Below are 22553 nucleotides of genomic sequence, written 5' to 3'. Positions count from 1 at the left end.
TCTGCTGGCCCTGCTCCAGCTCACCTCCTCCATGTGGTACAGGCCATGCCAGGGCCCCCCTCCCCGCTGGGCCACTCCCCAGCCCCAGATCTGCTCCCCTCTAGTTTCTGTTAGCTCCAGTTTCTATCACACGGGACAGTGTCATCCCTGTGGCACAGACCAGCCTGCAAGCTCCTCAAGGATGGCTATCTGGCTTCCTCTTTTCCGCCCCGAACACCCCCCATCTTTCCGTGACAGGCCCTTCACTCCCTGTTCCATCCTGACCCTTTCCTATCTGCGCCACCATGACCTGCTCACCCTGCTCTTGGCATGGGGCGCCCAGAACTGAACACACCAATCTGGGTATGATCTGGAAGCTCTGAGACAAGCACAATGACAGTGTGTCTCCTAGAGGCCGTGTGTATCTGCCTGAGATTCCCAGCAGGGGAGAAAACCCTAGTACAACAGCCAGCATGTGTGAACGAGTAACCTTGACCCAGCTAGCTCATTCTAGAAAAGCTTTAGGTGGTTTGCAGAGGTAAATACGAAACAGCGGGGGGGCGGGGGGGGGATCTACTGGGGGACTGGAGCGGAGACCCCAAGGGGTGGACCAGCGGGGATGAGCCCCAGCTGTGCTGCAGAGGCCCCAGCTCCTCCCCTTCCTCCGGGGATCATGCCGGCGGGATCGGATCAATAACTGCAATGGAGGTTGAATGTAATTAATCGTGTGATTTTGAGCCATGCAATTTTAATCCACTAAAACTAAATCCTGAAACTGGGGCACAGTGATGGATCACCGAACAGAGGAAAACAGCTATAAATAGAATCTTCCAAATACATGTGGCTTTCATGACAGGTGTGTCCAATGCCTGGACCCTCTAAACCTGCCACTGCTCTCACTGAGATGTTATGGCAGCCATACCCAGGAGGCCTTGCGAGCATTTGGCCTCTGCGAATACTCCGACTCCCCTTCAACACGACGTCTGCTCCATTATACCTCAGTCACCTGTCCCTGCGCCCAAAGATCACGTGTGCCCCGCTGTACTGCATGCAAAGCACCAAGAGGCAAGCGCCCATCAGGGGAAAAATGGCAACAAAAAGGTTAATCAATAGGGGCGCCTGGGTGGCTCAGTCGTTAAGCGTCTGCCTTCGGCTCAGGCCATGATCCCAGGGTCCTGGGATCGAGCCCCGCATCGGGCTCCCTGCTCAGCAGGAAGCCTGCTTCTGCCTCTTCCCCCTGCTCGTGCTCTCTCTCAAATAAAAAAAATGTTTTAATAAAAAAAAAAAAGTTAATTGATGGAAACAGGTTGGTCAGGGCTGGTCTTTGAATGACTACACCATAAACTACACCCCAGCCCAAATTCAAGGCCCTCTGGGGCTGCAGCAGCGACCCAGGATGTCCAGCTCCAGGACTGCCAGACCCAACAGCACACAGACTGAGCGTCCAGCCGAGCAGGAGTGCTCACCACGGCGGCGCACATCCGAGGTCCTCCCACTCTGCGTGTGCGCGGTCCTCCAACCCCCCAGCGCGCCTCATCCCACTGCATGGTCGCATCCTTTTCATGAGTTAAAGCCCGTTCAGAATCACCTGCTCCACTGAGTCTTCCATGGGATCCCGAGATCAAAACCATCTCTTCACCATCTGAACCTAATTTGCTCTTGGATGGCATTATATATTCTTGTATGTATTTTCTTCTTCTGTAACAGGGCAGCAAGACTGGTCTGTACACTCCACAATCGTTCAAGCTGGAAGTTTGGCAATTAAAGGTATGATTTTTTTTTTTCAGAATTTAGGATAGGAAGCAGCTGTTCAGAGCAATGTTTTCTCTTACAGTAAATAAACAGGAAACAATGCGAATTTCCAATTTGGGGATGATGGGAAGTAAATTATAGCATAACAAGTTGATGGGATGTTATGCAGAGGTTAAAATGAAATCCGTGACTACTAAATAGCCAAATGGAAGCAGCTTATAAAATAAATAAATGTAAAAAGCGAAACATCACACTCCTTCTACCATACGGTTACAGCTATGGGAAGTGTACTATTATGGACAAAGATTGTAAAACAAAGTGGAAAACGACACGCTGATTTCCAAGGAGGAAGATTTTTCTTTTATCTTGTGGTTTCTGTTATTGCTGGTAACCCTTGTGGTGTAACTTCAATTAAAACACACACGCCGAGAAATCGGTGGGCACTTCTGATTCTTATAAATCAGGTCACACTAACCCCTTTCCCTTTTGTTGCAGAGCGAGCAGACTGCTAAATCAAGCAGATGTGGTTGACAGGATGCAGATGGGCCTCCACCAAACATGAGCTCCAGTGTGTTGTGGACACGGCAGGGAATGTGGGCTCTTCTACGGAGGAACTCAGCCCCGAGTCTGCAGGAAGTGCATGTCAACAAGTTGTCCCCCACCCCCAGCAAGATGGGTCAGCACCCTGATTGCAGCTCTGTGTCCTTACGATGGTCACCAGCAACCCACGGGTTCAGAAAGCATGATGATCAAATCCAAAGTTGACAGGAGGCTGGAAGGCTAATTAATACTGGGACAGAATCAGGATGACTAGGTAAGGACCCACGCTCAACAAGACACAAGTTCCTGTGAGTAAATGCAAGGTTGCACAGTTGGCTCCAACCAACCCACCGTCCAGGGTTAGAGGGAATGCTGAGCAGAAGCTCCTATAAAACCAAGTGGGAACGAGTCCTCTCTAAGCCCCGTCGTGGTCTTCAGTGCTGTGCTATAAAGAGAGCCAATTTCACACGTACCTGCTCTAACTGCAAATTATTCCATCCATCACAGCCCGTTTCAAAGAACTATCCCTTTCAAAAAATCTACCCTGTTTCGAATTTTGCTAATCCCAATTTCTCATAAAATTTCACTGGAAGACGTATTTATTCACTGGATTCAACCGTGTTGTGCTTTCTGTTTCATATAATTAGGCTTTGTCACCTAACTCATCTCTCAAAGCAGGAATTATGCTTAACAGTAGGCATCTATACACGTCCATACATTTTTGTTGAAATGAATTATGAGATGCTGATGAAATGTAAAAAGAACCCCGCGTTTGGAAGGGAAGAGGTTTTTAAAAGTAAACAGTGACACTTATTGAGACTGTTTCTGATACGTTAAGGCATGTATGTTCTCACAATGTGAGCATTTGTCCCTATGGGTAAAAACATAGGGAGGACTGGAGTCGCCGATGCGTGATTAAAACTCTAGAGCTAGCAGAAAAAGTTCTTTTTCATACGTGAAGTTGTTGCCAAAGATAAAAACCATGAGGAGCCAAGAATGAAAGAAGCTGCCAGGTTAGAAGAGGGAATATAAAGACAGACAGATGAAAAACACAAACAAATTTCACTGTCCAAAGTTAAAAGTTATAGGCGAAGGCGCCTGGGTGGCTCAGTCAGTTGAGCATCTGACTCTTGATTTCGGCTCAGGTCATGATCTCAGGGTTGTGAGATTGAGTCCAATGTCGGGCTCTGCACTGAGCATGGAGTCCACTTGAGATTCTCTCTCTCCCTCTCCCTCTGCCCCTCCTGCTCATGCTCTCTCTCAAGTAAATAAATAAAATTTTTTAAAAATCTAAAAAAAAAAAGTTAAAGGCAACTTTCATGGGTAAAAAATGAGAACAGAACCACACCTTTAAGAAAGCAGAGTTTATAGGTGAAGAAGGCCATTTTCTTGGGATCATTTCCCCAGGTACAGTGATTCTGAGATGACTATTTTTCCACAAAATGTCCTAAACTGATCATAAGTAATTCTATCCATTTACAGAAGGATTTCTTGTTTTAACGGTCTGTGTAGAAAGAATTAAGTTTTTAAAAGAGACTAAGGACACTCATTTTGCTAAATAAAAAAGACTTGAACTTGTCTTTTTACTTGTGCCAATTTTCCTGGAGAATTTAGAGCATCTGCCAGCAAAGCCTGGAAGATCCCTGAATATCTAGGCAAGGAAGCAAAAGGCCTTGGGAACATAGAGGTCTCCTCGTTTCTTGTTCCAGATGAAGGCGGTAATTCAGAAAGAAGGAAAATACAGAAAGTCAGCAGCTGGCCGTACTGACCCTGGGTACTAGAACGTGGCCATCACTACCGAAGAACCTCTCAAAGCACTGAGAAAACGGACGTAAGAGGAGACCCTCACCTCTAAGCAGCTTCACACTGATGAGGACTTCATGCTAATTAATTCAGGAGGAACAATTCCAGACCATATCGAAACACAGTTTCTTCGTAAGGTGGAGGGTGTGCAGCCAGCTAGGTTGCAGAAATGATTAAGAAGGCCGGCCAGTGGCCATGGACCAGAGGCCGTGCACTAACCAACCCACACACACAGGTGCCACGTGGTGGGGTCAGAGGCCTAGCACCGTGGACTGTGCACCAGGAGCAGGCCAGGCAAAGACTGACTTTGCTCCTAAGAGAGAAGAGGACAAATAACCCTGACGATCGAGATCTGTAGCTCTTCCTACAAATGCCAGAACGGAGTGGGACGGCCAGGTGGAGAGAGCCAGGATGGAGAGAAAAGGACAGGATGACAGTGATATTTCAAGGGACTGTCCTAGGGCTGCCTGGTCACGTGCAGGGTCCTGGTGGTGATTTCCTAAAGGAAATGGGAAAGCGGGCACGGAGCACTGACTCAACAGGGATGACTCAACAGTCTGCCTGGAGTGTCGGGCTGATAAATGCCAACAGCTGATCCTGGCTTCATGTGGTACGTGGGAAATTTGTCTTCTCAGAAAGCAAAGGACAAATGCCACTCCCAATGATAATGCAGGAGAGCCGGCAATTTGGGGAGGAGATGTGGGTTCCCATTACTCTCCCAGGAGGGCAGGAGAGGGAAGGACAGGCACAGATGTCCGGGGACCCCGGACTTTCAGAAGGATCATTTCAACCACATAAAGGAGAAGAAACAGAACAAGTTTTGGGATAACAAACTCTAAGATAAAACTCCTTTCAGGAGTAAGAAGAGTCTGAAATAACAACCACAAATGGTCCCAATGAGAGAAAAAGGAGGAGGGATCCTCCCCATCCCCAAAACACAACAGTAGCTCCAAAATAAACCTGTTCGGTCAAGAAGGGTATACTGCTGCGTCCTCATTCTGTTCTAATAGGACACGCACAGTGGACGGAAGAAGAAAAGGTGCATCAGGAGGGCGTCCGAGGTGTTAAGCTGAGCCTGCCAAAATAAAAGGTCCAACTAATGACACCAGAAAGAGTCTTCTCCATTAGTTTCCAAGCAAGGATGAGACATGCCCACAATATGGAGAAACGTGTGCAGTGTCAATACAGAAGAGCTGGAAGGCAGGGCTTCCTGGTACGTGTGTCCTGCACTGTCCTCAGTGAGGAGAACGGGGGACAGCCTGTGACAGGGGGAATGAACACAGGAGAACACTCGAGTTCCAGAGAGCCAAGAAGCTGATGAGCAGGTAGCTGGCCTCCTACACAGGGTCCGTCTCTGGGGCCGGAGTCTGTATCTCACGGTCCTTAAGAAACTTGTCCTTTTGAGAAATTATGGATAATCTCTGCCAACAAATGAACTTCTGGGGGGATCAAAACTCTGGATTCTAGAAACTGCAGACTCTGAAGCCATATGCTAACTTCCTGCAGAGTTTTAAGAAAATATTAAAGATTTGTACATATTTATTAAAGTATGATTTAGGCCCTTGGAAATGCGTGGACTTTCTAACACAACATCTTATCAGCCTATACTTACTTCATCTACATGGCTGGTACCTTGATCATCAGGGGAAATCTACAGATATGAATGAAGGAGCTTAACTTCATCAAAACATTCAATTCACTGCTTACAGAGTTTCAGTTCTCAGTAGACAAGAAAAGACACATAAAAAAAATGAAAAAAGAATCAGTGTGTTAAGATTGTGGTACTGGGACTTCTTTTTCTTGGCATTAAAAAAACAAACAAAAAAAGCTTCCTGTACTATTGTGTTTCTATATAAAACCTAAGGGAAACAAGGAATTGTACAGATCCAGTTTACTCGGGTATAAATTCAGGAGTTCATGGGACTACGTAATTTCTATGGTCTAGTCAATCACCAAAATTTGGATTCTGCTTTCTGGGGATGAAGCGGGAAGACATAACTTACTTTAAAAAAGAAATGATGTTGATCCTGACTCCCCATGAGTCAGTGACAGGATGCAATTGCTGCTTGAAGTGGGATGCTGAGCAAGTAAAGTATGCCCTAGAGGATGGCAACGGAACAGCGGAAGGGCACCGAAGATCCCATCACGAAAACACAGCCGACGGCTCTGGAGAGTTTTCTGCCGGACGTACACTAGAGAACAAATGTGCTCCTCAGGCACGTGACGTGCCACAGCTTATAGGAGGGATGGATGGTGGCACACGTGGCTGGAAACTAGCAGGGGACAAGACATTTGCCCAAGAGAGGCAAGACACCACCTCGTCATGCACAGGCTGTGAGCTGCCCATCAACAGAGGTACTCGGGTTGAGGTGGCATCTGTCAGGCTCTTCTTCATGGTTCCCTGATTCTAACTCCACCTCTGCCTTCATGAATTATGGAAGTTCTTGGGGAAAGTGGAGGACATCTAGGAATGGTCCTGATTGGTTTCCTCAAACTGATCTATGCGTTCCCTGAGCTGCGAATGCTGTGCTGCATCCAAACAAGGCTGCGACACACTGTGCACTAGAGGTCACCCCCGCAGCTGTTGTTCTAGCACACAAGGCTCTGAGCGGTCCCGCATCACCACGTCCGTGTGGCTGCTTAGCCCAGCTATTTCCGAAACGCTGCTGTGGACGCTCCGTCCCTATCCTAGGAGCCCTGCTGTGGAGGCAGGCCTGAATTTCTTTTGGGAAAAAAAACCCCAACAGTTTAGATATCTGCTTTTAGGAATAAATCAGCAAAAGAACCCTACTACTTCCTTCTTACAGGTGAAGAAAAGAAGTCTTAGTGAGAAGGACTATCTGTCAAAAGTCAAAACAGCTACTAAATGCCAGGGCTCCAAGTCTCCAGGGATCCCAGAGGATCTCCTTCTGGAGAGAGAAAAATCAAAGTAGGATTTGCTGTAATGGTCAGTGATGAAGAAAGCCCCCAATAATCTTCTTCTGCAAGGACCCAGAATTTACAGAAGCCCTTTTGTGTTAGGTGTGTAAGAATGTCATCGTCCTCTTTGATCATTTCCAGAAAGGCTCTAGTTACGATACGGTTACTCACTTGAGAAAGAGAATGCCGCACAGGTTTGGGTGGTAACATGTATGGGTAGTTTACACCTCATTTGCCAGACCTCTCATTACAGAAAAGAGTCTATTTGCTGCAAATCAAAAGATCTTTGGTAATCAAGTTTCGTCCCACCACCATCCCCCCTCCCCGTCATGATTTTAATATTTAAGGTGCCTGGCTTTCAAAGATCTTAGTTCTTTAGTAAACTAGCTGATGATGTAGCTTCTGTAAAAAAATATTAAGTGCGTTTGAGTTTTCTGACCTCAGAGACCTCACTGTCACCCCTGGCATTTCTCACTGTCCTCGCCCTTCTTACCAAGAACATCACCGGTGGCCATGATGTCACATGTGTACATGGCTGCCATCAGACGCTGAGGTTTCACCTGCAGGGCGTAGCGACATGCCTCCTTCATGGTGGCGATGAGCTGTCCCGAGAAGGGTCCGTAGCAGTCGGTGAGCGAAGACTCTCCTTTCTGGGAAGTCTTCTTCTCCAAGGGCTCAGAGCCGCCGTCTTGGAGCCCCGGGTTTTCGCCTCCACCGGAACAGGCTTCCTCTTCCCCTTGGCTGTCCTGCACCACATCCCTTTGCTCTTCATTGTGTTTATCACTTGCCCCTTGTTCCTCAAATTTACTTAGGTACCATTTTTCCAAAACAAAGCAGACACCCATGAGAGGCTCCTCACACATGGGGCCAGAGAGGGTTGCTAGCTGGAAACCACTCACGATGCTGTTGCCCAAATCTCGGTATCTACTGGCCTCTTTTGAAGCTTTGATGGCTGGGCCTGTCCATACTGAGTTCTGAAAGTCTTCGCTTTTATTAACTAATACGTTGGGCCCACATTTTCTTGGGCCAAATGACCAGATTTGGTCAACAGTGTTCCTCCATTTTCTCCCTGTTAGGTATTGCTCTAGTTTTCCTTTGAATTCGCAAATTTTCTCTCGGGTCTTCTGGTGGATCATCTGAGTATGTCTGCCCTCATTCAAAGAGGATGTCAACTGCTCCATAGAACGAATCAAATCACTATTTTCTTCCAGAATCTGTGTGACTTCTTCCGGAAGGGGCATGGCTCGAACACTGAGGGTGGCAAGCTTATTGGGGGTTGTTATGGTGATGAGCCCATCTGAGTCAACTTGGATTCCTTCAGGGATTTTACTCTGATCTTCTTTTGTTTGGTGGATAACTGCAACTTTTTGTTGTTTGCCTATTTCTTCATTGACCATGTCGACTTTGGGGGGTTTTGTAATTGTTTCTCTGAATGGAATAATGGGTTCAGAAACACTGATTTGAATCTTTGCAAACCTATAGACAAATGCAAGAGAAATAACAAGGTTATAATAAACGGCATCAAAATTCCCATACAGAAATGTCACACAATGGAGATTCTGCAAAAACACAGAGACATAAAAGTGATTTTTCTAGGAAAGATCGGTACTGTAAATTATATCAGAATTCAAAGACCACTTTCATTTTGGATTGAAAGGACCACCTCTAAATAGGAACATACCTTCAGGGAGTTCTTTGCATACATATGAATTTCACTGCTTTGTTCACGCTCAAAAAAATAAATAAATAAATAAACCATCTACTTAGATAAAAATGTTTTGAATGGAAAGTAAGTATTTTAAAAAGATCTAACATATGAATTCTTTAAAATACTATTTGCCAATTTAAGAACCTAGAGAAGACAAGCTCCATGATTATAACAGAGAATCAAGAACTTCAGGACACCTAGTCAAATGCTGACAATGTATTTGGCTTCAATAACGAGGCTCACGGCGAGGCTAGGATGACGCAGGAGTGTGTCTGAGCAACACTTTCCAAAAGAACTTCCTGCGGTGATGGAGATGTTCTGTATGCACTGTGATTGCTGGGCACCTGAAATGTGGCTAGTATAATGGGGAAGCTTTAATTATTTGATTAAATTTAAACAGGCACACATAGCGACTGAGCATGTGATATGTGGCTGGTGTGGCTCAGGAACTGAAGTTTTAATTTTACTTACCTTTAATGTGAAATAGCCACACGTGGCCCGTGGCTACTGCATATGGGTTTTGAACCTCAGTCCAGTAAGTACCACGTTCAGAAAGCCCCTTTTCCACATGTTATCAGGTTTAGTTTCTTTTTTTTTTTAGAAAAAAAATTTTTAAGATTTTGTTTATTTCTTTGAGAGAGAGAGAGAGAGAGGGACAAGCAGACTCCGTGCCGAGCACAATGTGGGGCTTGATCCAATGACACAGAGATCGTGACCTGAACTGAAACCAAGAGTCGACGCTTAGCCGACTGAGCCACCCAGGTGCCCCTCAGGTTTAGTCTCATGCTGCATTTTCTTCCTAACGAATTACGAGTTCACAGAGGGCAGACTTGAGGAAATTGGTGTGGACTGATTGCGATGACAAGGAAACCATGCAATCTTTCTCTTATTTTCTGTCTAGTTCACTCCCAGGTAATACCAAGGCTCTGGTCTGCTCCATGTCTGCCATTGGCAGTGGGGATGGACACATGTCTGAATGGACATACAAGTATGTGTGTGTGTTCACATGTACACTTTATATGAGATTTTGGGACAGTGGAACAGTGATTTTTTGTTACTCAGTAAGGGAACCAAATATTAAAAGTTTTTGAAATGCTTACATTTGATTCTAGATTTGTTTCTGGTTTCTGTAGAATATTCTGTGGATCTGGACAGGTATTTGGTTTATCTGATTTTATTCTTTTTGATTAATTTGAAAACTCCGTAACTAGATGGTTTTCTAAAAAATAGCATGTTACCAAAATTGGTAAAATTGAACCTAATTGATTTTAGAATATGGCACCTGAACAGACCATAATGTGTCGAAGAAAATAACATGAATAAACATTATTTCCAAGAAAGGTTTTGGTTTTGCCAGTAAGTGTGTTCACTTTCAAGGATTAGTATCTCTGAATGCTGTTTCGGTTCACCGCTATTATTGTTACAGAATATACAAGATGGATGTTTTCTTGACTTTGTTATTAATTTAAAATATACTCTGTGAGGGGTGCCTGAGTGGCTCAGTCGGTTAAGCAGCTGGCTCTTGATTTCGACTCAGGTCAGGATCTTAGGGTCGTGAGATCAAGCCCCGTGTTGGGCTTTACATTAATAGTGGAGCCTGCTTGGGATTCTCTTTCTCCCTCTCTCTAAAAAAAAAATTTTAAATAAATATAAAACAAACATATGCTTTTGAAATAGGTGATGGGGATTAAGATTACACTTACCATGATGAGCATTGGGTAATGTACAGAACTGCTGAACTACTATATTGTACACCGGAAACTAATAGAACACTGTGTATTAATTATGCTGGAATTAAAAAAAAAACTTAATAAAAAAAGCACTACTTTATTCAGGGTATTGTGACTTATCACAAAACTGATCGCTAAAGTCATCATCAACATGCCTTTGGTGCCCACTATGTACACTGGGACGTGCCCTACACATTTTTATGTATTACAAATAGTAATAAAATATACTTTAATACCTGAACTTGACAGAGACAGCACACACAGATAAACCTGCAGTTCAATCTTACTTAAGAATTCAGATATAAAATCTAAAATTACAATGAGAAAAAAAGGATGTATGTGTATTTTTTCTTTTTACTAGTCACTTACTATGTATGAGACACTGTGCTAAGTGTTCTACACGCATTATATCTTTAGTATTATCCTCATTTTCTAGAGGAGAAAACCAGGTAAGAAAGATTAAGTCACACCCCCAAAGTCACAGAGCTCGTCAGTGGGGGAGCCAGGACTCAAATTTAGGTCTGACCTCAGAATCCATTCTTCTTCCGGTTATGCTATACTGAAAAATTAAACAGCACATCAAAGGAATACTTCACTGCAACACTAAGTAGCTTTTATTGCGGGGTATAAAAATTTATTTGTATTAAGAGATCTGTTAAAATAATATAACACATTAAAAATGTCAAATAAAGTAATCCATCTATGTAACCATCTGTAAAACCACTTAGCATTCAATAAAATTTAATACCCTTTCCTGATTTTTAAAAAAGGAAAGCATTTAGAAATCTCAGAAGTAGGAAAATATTTTTAAATTAGCATTATTTTGAGAAAATATGCTCATATTCTTAGAACACTCAAGAAAATCACCTGCTGAGCTACTGAAACGGTGAGTGAATACATCTATGACATCAGCCCCCTTCCCTCGTATTGTAAGGTAAAAAGGGCTGTGCGTCTTACCAGCCCTTCAGCTTTCTGAGGGTCCCAAAAAGTTCCCTACAATAACCATTTACAAGATGAATGAAAACCACTCCACGCCATGGAAGTGGGGGTGTGCACATGACCGTCACACCTGCAAAGCACCTCGGGACCGAAGGCTCTTCAAATCCCGGGAATGCAGAGCCTGCCATTACTTCCAGAGAATACAGGGGGCTCAGACTCCCCCAGCAACCTCCCGTGGCTTCCTGCCATCCCTGAGCACCAGCACCGGGAGATCCTGCCATCTCTGACCAGCCCTTCCATCCGTGAGATCTGGACATGAAGAACCCTGGCAGTCTCTCTGGCCGGGACGCGACAGGCTGTCTCCTACCTCCCGTTCCTGCATGTAAGGTGGTCCTGAACGTGTGTGAGAGTTGGAAAGGAAGCTTACAGGTTAGAAGGCAGGTTCTGTCCCATGAGAGCTAAAAAAAAAAACTCTAGAATTTCTAGAATTCTCTTCATGTAGGTATAATTGTAAAATTTTATAGGATAGGTGACAAAACAAAAATCAACTGACCCGTGACTGACCACACAGTGAACACCCACAAAAGCAGCCACTCCAGTCAACACTACGAGCCCTCAGGAGGACCCGTCAGGCCTTCCCCCGAGCCCACCCTGACTTTGACTGTAGTCCTTTCTTTAAAAGTCTTTTTATCCCCTAAACCTGTACCCCCTGCAGGCTACAGCTCAGTCTGGTCTGCTTTTGTACTGTATATATCAACCCCACCAAACCTTGTTTCTTCAGTTGGGTTCTTTGGCTCAGTATTATGTTGTGAGATTTCTCCATGTTCGAATAGCTAGCTTGTTCACTGAGGTTACTCTACAGAATTGCATGGTAAGACTATATCATAACTTATTTATTTATCCACTATACTGTTTGAGTTGTTTCCAGTTTGGGGCTATTAATATGTCTGTTGCTATGAATATTCATGATGCACACCTGTTAAGCTTTGTGTTAAGTATCTTTAGACTAGAAACGGGAGTAGATTTGCCAAGCCACAGAAAGTACAGGAAGTACCTACCCCCTACCTGAGTAGGTAGCATGGAATTGTATTCCAAAGTAGTTGCACCAATTCCCATTCTCACTAGTTATGTAGGTGAATTCCTACTGCCTATCTCTGCCACCACCTGATACTGTCACTTTTAAGTTTCAACCACTCTGGTGGATACATAGAGGTATCTCACTTTGGTTTTAATTTCCTTTCATTAACTAATAAGTTGAATATCTTTTCATATATTTATTAGTTTTAGGCTTTTGTTATGTAAAGCACCTGTTCAAATCTTCGTTCCATTTTCTAGGATTGTTGGCTCTCATTACTTGTAGGAATTCTTTATATATTGGAGCTTTAAGTCCTTTGTTTATTATACGTTTTACAAATGTGCTCTCTGACCCCATGGCTTGCCTTCTTACTCTTCACAGTGTCTTCCAATGATTAAACTTGACTCTTCCATTCACGCTTTTAACACCCTATTTAAGAAGCTTTGCCCTATCCCGAGGTGTCAAAGATATTCTCCTCTATTATCTTCTAGGTACTTGATGATTTTTGCCCTCCACACTTTACAATGCACCTGGAATAAATCGCTGAGTTCAGGATGAGGTAGAGGCTTTCCAGACAGACGTCCGAGCTGCCAGAACCAAGTGCAGAGAGGCCGGTCCTCCCCACTGTTCCGGAAGCTGCCCCCCTTTATTTATTTATTTTTTTAAGATTTTATTTATTTATTCATGAGAGACAGAGAGAGAGAGGCACAGGCAGGCTCTGTGTGGAGCAGGAAGCCCAATGCAGGACTCGATCCCAGGACCCTGGGATCATGACCTGAGCTGAAGGCAGACGCTTAACCGACTGAGCCACCCAGGCGCCCCGTGTCCCTTACATCTGTGCTCTCTGCACGAGTCCACTCATCTGTCTATCCTTATGTCAACAGCACACAGCCGACTCCTGTAGCTTTAAAATAGGTTTTGATTTCCAGTGGAGTAAGAACTTCCACCTTGTTCTACTTTGTTAACGGGTTTTGGTCATTACTGGCCCTTTGCATTTCCACACAAATTTGTCAAGCTCTGCAAACATATAGTTAACAGGATTTTGACTGGGACTGCTCTGAATGTATAATCACTTTGGGAAAAGCTGACATCATTTTAATATTAAATTTTTAAAGCCATACACAACACAACCTTCTTCTGTGTTTTATAGTTTTTGCACAGAGGGCCTATAAATGAGTACATTTTATTCCTGGATATTTGATATTTTTGTTACTGTAAATGGTCACCTTGAAATAATTTTCATTTTATGTTTATTAATGGTATAAGGAAATGCAATCCATTTTGCATATTAATCTTGAATAGAGCAACCCTGCTGAATTTACTTACTAATCTTAACAGTTTCCATAGATTCTTCTGGATTATTAGTACACGATCATATCATATGCAAAAGGTGATGGTTTTAATCTTTCCTTTTCGATTCCCATATCCTTTATTTTTTATTCTTTATAATGCTACCCAAGACCAATAGTACAACGTTCCACAGAACCTGTAACAGGGGGCACCCTTGTCTTATTTCTGATCGTAAAAGAAAGCTTTCAAAAATTTCACCCAGTGAGTATGTTAGCTATAGTTATTCTGAAGATACTCTGTTATCAGTTTAAGGAAATTCCTTTCTAGACCTAGTTTGCTAAGAGTTTTGATCATGCATGAATATTGAATTTTATTAAACGCTTTTCCTTTGTCCACTGAGATGATTTCTCTCCTTTTCCTGTTAATCTGGTAAAGGTACATTGATATATTTTTTAATTTTTTTAATTTTAATTTTATTTTATTAAATTATGTTAGTCACCATACATTATTAGTTTTTGATGTAGTGATCCACGATTCATTATTTTCGTGTAACACCCAGTGTTCCATGCAGTACGTGCCCTCCTTAATACCCATCACCGGGCTAACCCATCCCCCCACCCCCCTCCCCTCTAAAACCCTCAGTTTGTTTCTGAGAGTCCATAGTCTCTCATGGTTCATCTCCCCCACCGATTTCCCTCCCTTCATTTTTCCCTTCCTTCTCCTAATGATATATTTTTTTAAATACAGATTTTGTATATTTATCTGAGAGAGAGAGAGAGAGCATGAGCATGGGGAGGGGCAGAGAGAGAAGCAGACTCCCTGCTGAGCAGGCAGCCCAACACGGGACTCGACCCCAGGACTCTGGGATCATGACTCAAGCCAAAGGCAGACACTTAACCAACTGAACCACCCATGTGCCCCTTGATTTTTTTTAATGTTATTCCAATTTTGAATTCTTTTGATAATTATAGGACTACCAGGCTTTCTATTTTTTCATTGGTCAGATTTTTTAGGACTTTGTCCATTTGCTTTAAAATTTACTGGTATGAAACTGCTCATGATACTCTCTTATGTTTCTTGGCCCAGGACAAGCTACCTAGCACCCAATTCATTAAGGTGCCCTGAACTCCAACATGCCACGAGGGGACTTGAAGATGCAATGTCTTTTGTCAACACCAGCTGACGCAGCTCACTCAGGGTCCCCGTATAGCACATAACATACCACTGCCTGACCGGGTCCTGATGGACCTGTCCACTATCCTCTCCCACACTTGCTCCAGCAGACTTCCCAGCTAACTATCCATTCAAGTGGAAGAGAGGATTCCTCCCTATGTGGGCTCCAGGTTTCCTCTCTGACGTGGGACAGAGAACAGTGTGCTTGAACGTGAGGTCATTTCTCTACTGCACCAGGCCACAATGCAAAGGAAATTATTTTTGTTTTGTGTTGAAGGGGAAGGTGTCCTCACTTTTAGAAACTAGAATTTTTAGGAAAAGCAAATAACAAGCACTTCAGAATTCATCAAGTATCTTATTAAAGCAGTATATATTTTTTGAAAAGCAAATAGATTTTTGCTTTTGTTAGCCTCATTCAATGTAAGTCTAAATTATTTTCAGGTATTTGGATAAGGATATTTTCTAAAAAGGTTTACACAGAGTAGTTTCCAAAATAAACTGATTTATTAAAATATTTTAATGCCACATTAAGGGCATGTTTCTAAAAAACTAATTTCTTTTATTATGAACTATAGTTTCTTTCTCCTGAGATAAAAAAGTACCCATAATGAAAGCCATGAGGAAAAAATAAAAAGACTAAACAAAGACACAAATAAGCAGTAATCGATTAAAATCAATTTTAGGTTTATGGGAAAACATTATTTGAAATGTAATTCTAAGTACCCAAAAGCATCTTTTTAAAGAGAAGTTAATGGCCTGAGAAATGTAAGGTTATTTAACATGGATTTTAATTGGCAGCAGAGTGTGAAAAGAGAAATAATTTAGTTCAAAGACCCCAAAAACGGACATAGTATTTCAATGGTTTTTAAAAAATCCTCTTCAGAGCTGTTATTATCTTAAAATATACCTTGAAATTTATCCAACTAGCATTATTCTCTAACCAATATTGTAACTTTCAGAAATTGTAAGAAATAGTATCAAACATTGAGGAAGCGGAAGATCTGCCTTCCAGTTTTGTACGAATCGTGGCTATAAAAACATTTAAAGGAGGAACAGGCCACGACATCATTTTAGGCTGAAGAACGGAGCTGGGAAAACGCCCCCTCTGGCAGGAGCTTCTACCACATCCCCAAGGATGGCGCCACGGGGCACCTGCTCTCATGCTATTCATTATGAGCAGCAGTGGGAGGACCGCGGCGCGAGCACCGCGGCGGGAGGACCGGGGCGCGAGCACCGCGGCGGGACGACTGCGCTGGGGCATGATGGCAGCAGTATGACCGCAGTAGTAAGAGCTGGTCGGACCAGTACCAACATGACTGGCTCGTCATAAGGATTAACTGAGACAGTGTTTAACACAGTGACTGGAATGTAATAATAATTACGCTGATTATTTATAACAGTCCCCCAAGGGGGTGGAGCAAGATGGCGGAGGGGTAGGAGACCTGGATTCCGTCTCCTCTCAGGAATTCAGCTGGACAGGGATCAAACCATTCTGAACACCTACAAACTCAACAGGAGATCGAAGAAAAGAAGAGCAACAACTCTCTCATCAGAAAAGCGACCACTTTCTGGAAGGTAGGACGTGCGGAGAAGTGAATCCGAGGCGATATTCGGGAGGATAGACGGCGGGGGAGGGGCCTCCGTCCGCCACTTCTGGCAAGTGATAGAACCACGGAGCACAAAATCGGAACTTTTAAAAGTCTGCTCTGCCGAGGGACGTCACTCTGGTGGCTAAGCGGGGGGTGGAACCCTCCGGGACAGTGTGGTCTCAGGACCCTCGGGGTCACAGAAAGACCGGGGGTGACTGAGTGCGGCAGAGCTCCCAGGTATCGGAGCAGGGAAGCCGGCTGCAGAGGCGGAGCCCAGGCGCGGGCTCTCAGCTCGGGGTTGCCATCAACCGTGATCCGCGGCACAGTCGGGCCCCTGCTCCTCCAGCAGGGACCCAACAAGCGGCAGATCCGGGGAGACTCACCTTCCTCCCCTGGGAGGAGCCGCACGGGAGTGCGCCGCAGGGATCTGCTGGGTTTGGAGACCCCACCCGGGGTCGGGTGCCAGAGACAGAAACCCGCGGTCACAGGCCGGGTGAGCACGGAGTGCGGCTGGAGACGGGAGTGACTGACGGCTTTTCTCTGGGGGCTCACTGAGAAGCGGGGCCCCGAGTTCTCGGCTCATCCGGGGCGGAGATTGGGAGGCCGCCATTTTCACTCTCCGCCTCCAAAGCTGTACGAAAAGCTCGAAGGGAACAAAAGCCCCGGAGAGCAAACCCCAGCAGATTACTTAGCCGGGAGGGGGCAAGGGCGGGGCAATTCCGCCTCCGGCAGAGACATTTGGGAACCACGGCAACAGGCCCCTCCCCCAGAAGATCAGCGAGAACAGCCAGCCAAGACCAAGTTTACCGATCAATGAGAACGGCAGAACTCCAGCGCTAGGGGACTACTGCACATAGAATTCATGGCTTTTCTACCATGATTCTTTAGTCTTTCAAAGTTAATTTTTTTTTTAACTTTTTTTCTTTTTGAATTTTTCTTTTTCCCTTTTTCAACCAACATCTTATCAATCCCTTTTTTTAAAAAAAAACATTTTTATTTTTCATTTTTAGAGTCATATTCTATCCCTTCATAGTAGTTACCCGTATTTTTGGCTTATATATATAAGTTGTTCTCTCTTTAAAATTTTGAGATAGTTTCTTCTAACAGATTAAAATATACCCTAAATCTCTAGTATATGGTTTTTTCTACTCCCCTGCCTGATCACATTCTCTCCCCTTTTTTTTTTTTAAATCCTCTTCTTCCTTTTTTCAAACAACTTCTTATCAATTCCTTTTATAAAATTTTTTATAATTTCCATCTTTACAATCATATTCCATCCCTTCATCATATCAACCCTTATTTTTGTACATATATAAGTTTTTCTTTCTTTAAAATTTTGGGAGGCACTTTCTTCTAAAAGACCAAAATACACCCAAAATCTAGTCTGTGGCACTGATCTATATACCAGCCTGATCATATTTGATCACATTCTGTTTTTTTATTTTGTTTTGTTCTGTTTTTGTTTTTTTCTTTTGCTTCTTTTTTTCTTTTTCTTTTTTCTCTCTTTCCCTTTCTTTTCCGACTGCTTCAGGTCTTTTCTGACTTGTTTAGAGTATATTTTCTGGGAATGTTGTTATCCTGTTAGCATTTTGTTCTCTCATTAATCTATTCTCCTCTGCACAAAATGACAAGACGGAAAAAATCACCTCAACAAAAAGAACAAGAGGTAGTAGCGACTGCCAGGGACCTACTCAATACGGACATTAGTACGATGTCAGATCTAGAGTTCAGAATCATCACTTTAAAGATACTAGCTGGGCATGGAAAAAAGCATGGAAGTTATTAGAGAAACCCTTTCTGGAGAAGTAAAAGAACTAAAATCTAACCAAGTAGAAATCAAAAAGGCTATTAATGAGGTGCAATCAAATATGGGGGCGCTAACTGCTAGGATAAATGAGGCAGAAGAGAGAATCAGTGATATAGAAGACGAAATGATGGAAAATAAAGAAGCTGAGAAAAAGACAGATAAACAACTACCAGATCACGAGGGGAGAATTTGAGAGATAAGTGATACCATAAGACGAAACAACATTAGAATAATGGGATCCCAGAAGAAGAAAAAAGAGAGAGAGGGGCACAAGGTATACTGGAGCAAATTATAGCAGAGAACTTCCTTAATTTGGGGAAGGAAACAGGCATCAAAATCCAGGAAGCACAGAGAACCCCTCTCAAAATCAATAAAAATAGGTCAACACCCCGACATCTAATAGTAAAACTTACGAGTCGCAGAGACAAAGAGAAAATCCTGAAAGCAGCTCGGGAGAAGAGATATGTAACCTACAGGGGTAGAAACATTAGATTGGCAACAGACCTATCCACAGAGACCTGGCAGGCCAGAAAGGACTGGCAGGATATATTCAGAGCACTAAATGAGAAAAATATGCAGCCAAGAATACTCTATCCAGCTAGGCTGTCACTGAAAATAGAAGGAGAGATAAAAAGCTTCCAGGACAAACAAGAACTAAAGGAATTTGCAAACACGAAATCAGCCCTACAAGAAATCTTGAAAGGGGTCCTCTAAGCAAAGAGAGACCCTAAAAGCAACACAGACCAGAAAGGAACACCGACAATATACAGTAACAGTCATCTTACAGGCAATACAATGGCACTAAATTCCTATCTTTCAGTAGTTACCCTGAATGTAAATGGGCTCAATGCCCCAATCAAAAGACACAGGCTATCAGACTGGATTAAAAAACAAGACCCATCGATATGCTGTCTGCAAGAGACTCATTTTCGACCCAAAGACAGCCCCAGATTGAAAGTGAGGGGGTGGAAAACCATTTACCATGCTAATGGACACCAAAAGAAAGCTGGGGTGGCAATCCTTATATCAGACAAATTAGATTTTAAACCAAAGACTGTAATAAGAGATGAGGAACGACACTATATCCTACTTAAAGGGTCTATCCAACAAGAAGATCTAACAATTGTAAATATCTATGCCCCTACATGGGAGCAGCCAATTATATAAGGCAATTAATAACAAAAGCAAAGAAACACATTGACAACAATACAATAATAGTGGGGGACCTTAACACCCCCCTCACTGAAATGGACAGATCGTCTTAAGCAAAAGATCAACAAGGAAATAAAGACTTTAAATGATACACTGGACCAAATGGACTTCACAGACATATCCAGAACATTCCATCCAAAAGCAACGGAATACACATTCTTCTCTAGTGCCCACGGAACATTCTCCAGAATCGATCACATCCTAGGTCATAAATCAGGTCTCAACCGGTACCAAAAGACTGGGATCATTCCCTGCCTATTTTCAGACCACAATGCTTTGAAACTAGAACTCAATCACAAGAGGAAAGTCGGGAAGAACTCAAATACATGGAGGCTAAAGAGCATCCTACTAAAGAATGAATGGGTCAACCAGGAAATTAAAGAAGAATTTAAAAAATTCATGGAAACCAATGAAAATGAAAACACAACTGTTCAAAATCTTTGGGATGCAGCAAAGGCAGTCCTAAGAGGAAAGTATATAGCAATACAAGCCTTTCTCAAGAAACAAGAAAGGCCTCAAGTACACAACCTAACCCTACACCTAAAGGAGCTGGAGAAAGAACAGCAAATAAAGCCTAAACCCAGCAGGAGAAGAGAAATAATAAAGATCAGAGCAGAAATCAATGAAATAGAAACCAAAAGAACAGTAGAACAGATCAACGAAACTAGGAGCTGGTTCTCTGAAAGAATTAACAAGATTGATAAACCCCTGGCCAGACTTATCCAAAAGAGAAGAGAAATGACCCAAATCAACAAAATCATGAATGAAAGAGGAGAGATCACAACCAACACCAAAGAAATACAAACAATTATAAGAACATATTATGAGCAACTCTATGCCAGCAAATTAGATAACCTGGAAGAAATGGAGGCATTCCTAGAGATGTATCCACTACCAAGACTGAACCAGGAAGAAATAGAAAACCTGAACAGACCTATAACCACTAAGGAAATTGAAGCAGTCATCAAAAATCTCCCAAAAAACAAAAGCCCAGGGCCAGATGGCTTCCCAGGGGAATTCTACCAAACATTTCAAGAAGAATTAATACCTATTCTTCTGAAACTGTTCCAAAAAAAATAAAAATGGAAGGAAAACTTCCAAACTCGTTTTATGAGGCCACCATTACCTTGATCCCAAAACCAGACAAAGACCCCATCAAAAAGGAGAACTACAGACCAATATCCCTGATGAACATGGATGCAAAAATTCTCACCAAAATACTAGCCAATAGGATCCAACAGTACATTAAAAGGATTATTCACCACGACCAAGTGGGATTTATCCCTGGGCTGCAAGGTTGGTTCAACATCCGCAAATCAATCAACGTGATACAATACATTAACAAAAGAAAGAACAAGAATCATATGATCCTCTCAACAGATGCAGAAAAAGCATTTGACAAAGTACAGCATCCTTTCTTGATCAAAACTCTTCAGAGTATAGGGATAGAGGGTACATACCTCAATATCATAAAAGCCATCTATGAAAAACCTACAGCGAATATCATTCTCAATGGGGAAAAACTGAGAGCTTTCCCCCTAAGGTCAGGAACGCGGCAAGGATGTCCACTATCACCACTGCTATTCAACATAGTATTAGAAGTCCTAGCCACAGCAATCAGACAACAAAAAGAAATCAAAGGCATCCAAATCGGCAAAGAAGTCAAACTCTCACTCTTTGCAGATGATATGATACTTTATGTGGAAAACCCCAAAGACTCCACCCCAAAACTGCTAGAACTCATACAGGAATTCAGTCAAGTGGCAGGATATAAAATCAATGCACAGAAGTCAGTGGCATTCCTATACACCAACAACAAGACAGAAGAAAGAGAACTTAAGGAATCGATCCCATTTATAATTGCACCCAAAACCATAAGATACCTAGGAATAAATCTAACCAAAGAGGCAAAGGATCTGTACTCAGAAAACTAGAAAATACTCATGAAAGAAATTGAGGAAGACACAAAGAAATGAAAAAACGTTCCATGCTCATGGATTGGAAGAACAAATATTGTGAAGATGTCAATGCTACCTAGAGCAATCTACACATTCAATGCAATCCCCATCAAAATACCATCCACTTTTTTCAAAGAAATGGAACAAATAATCCTAAAATGTCTATGGAACCAGAAAAGACCCCGCATAGCCAGAGGAATGTTGAAAAAGAAAAGCAAAGCTGGCGGCATCACAATTCCGGACTTCCAGCTCTATTACAAAGCTGTCATCATCAAGACAGCATGGTACTGGCACAAAAACAGGCACATAGATCAATGGAACAGAATAGAGAGCCCAGAAATGGACCCTCAACTCTATGGTCAACTAATCTTTGACAAAGCAGGAAACAATGTCCAGTGGAAAAAAGACAGTCTCTTCAACAAATGGTGTTGGGAAAATTGGATAGCCACATGCAGAAGAATGAAACTGGACCATTTCCTTACACCACACACAAAAATAGACTCCAAATGGTTGAAAGACCTCAATGTGAGACAGGAGTCCATCAAAATCCTAAAGGAGAACACAGGCAGCAACCTCTTCGACCTCAGCCGCAGCAACTTCTTCCTAGAAACATCGCCAAAGGCAAGGGAAGCAAGGGCAAAAATGAACTCTTGGGACTTCATCAAGATAAAAAGCTTTTGCAAAGCAAAGGAAACAGTCAACAAAACCAAAAGACAACCGACAGAATGGGAGAAGATATTTGCAAATGACATATCACATAAAGGGCTAGTATCCAAAATCTATAAAGAACTCATCAAACTCAACACCCAAAGAACAAAGAATCCAATCAAGAAATGGGCAGAAGACATGAACAGACATTTTTCCAAAGAAGACATCCAAATGGCCAACAGACACATGAAAAAGAGCTCAATATCGCTCGGCATCAGGGAAATCCAAATCAAAACCTCAATGAGATACCACCTCACACCAGTCAGAATGGCTAAAATTAACAAGTCAGGAAATGACAGATGTTGGCGGGGATGTGGAGAAAGGGGAACCCTCCTACACTGTTGGTGGGAATGCAAGCTGGTGCAGCCACT

General features: G+C 42.9%; 1 protein-coding gene across 1 annotated transcript in view; it reads right to left on the bottom strand.

The window, feature by feature from the left end:
• Positions 1-22553, bottom strand: part of EFL1 (elongation factor like GTPase 1) — a 145415-nt gene that overhangs the window by 10406 nt on the left and 112456 nt on the right. Inside the window, 1 exon segment of the mRNA XM_044917993.1 lies at positions 7487-8469. Within this exon segment, the coding sequence (XP_044773928.1) occupies positions 7487-8469 (983 nt within the window).

This window comes from Neomonachus schauinslandi, chromosome 9 (genome assembly GCF_002201575.2).
Source record: "Neomonachus schauinslandi chromosome 9, ASM220157v2, whole genome shotgun sequence".
NCBI classification, from domain to species: domain Eukaryota; kingdom Metazoa; phylum Chordata; class Mammalia; order Carnivora; family Phocidae; genus Neomonachus; species Neomonachus schauinslandi.
Note: the sequence above shows the minus strand (reverse complement) of the source record. Positions and strands in the feature narration are given on the sequence as shown.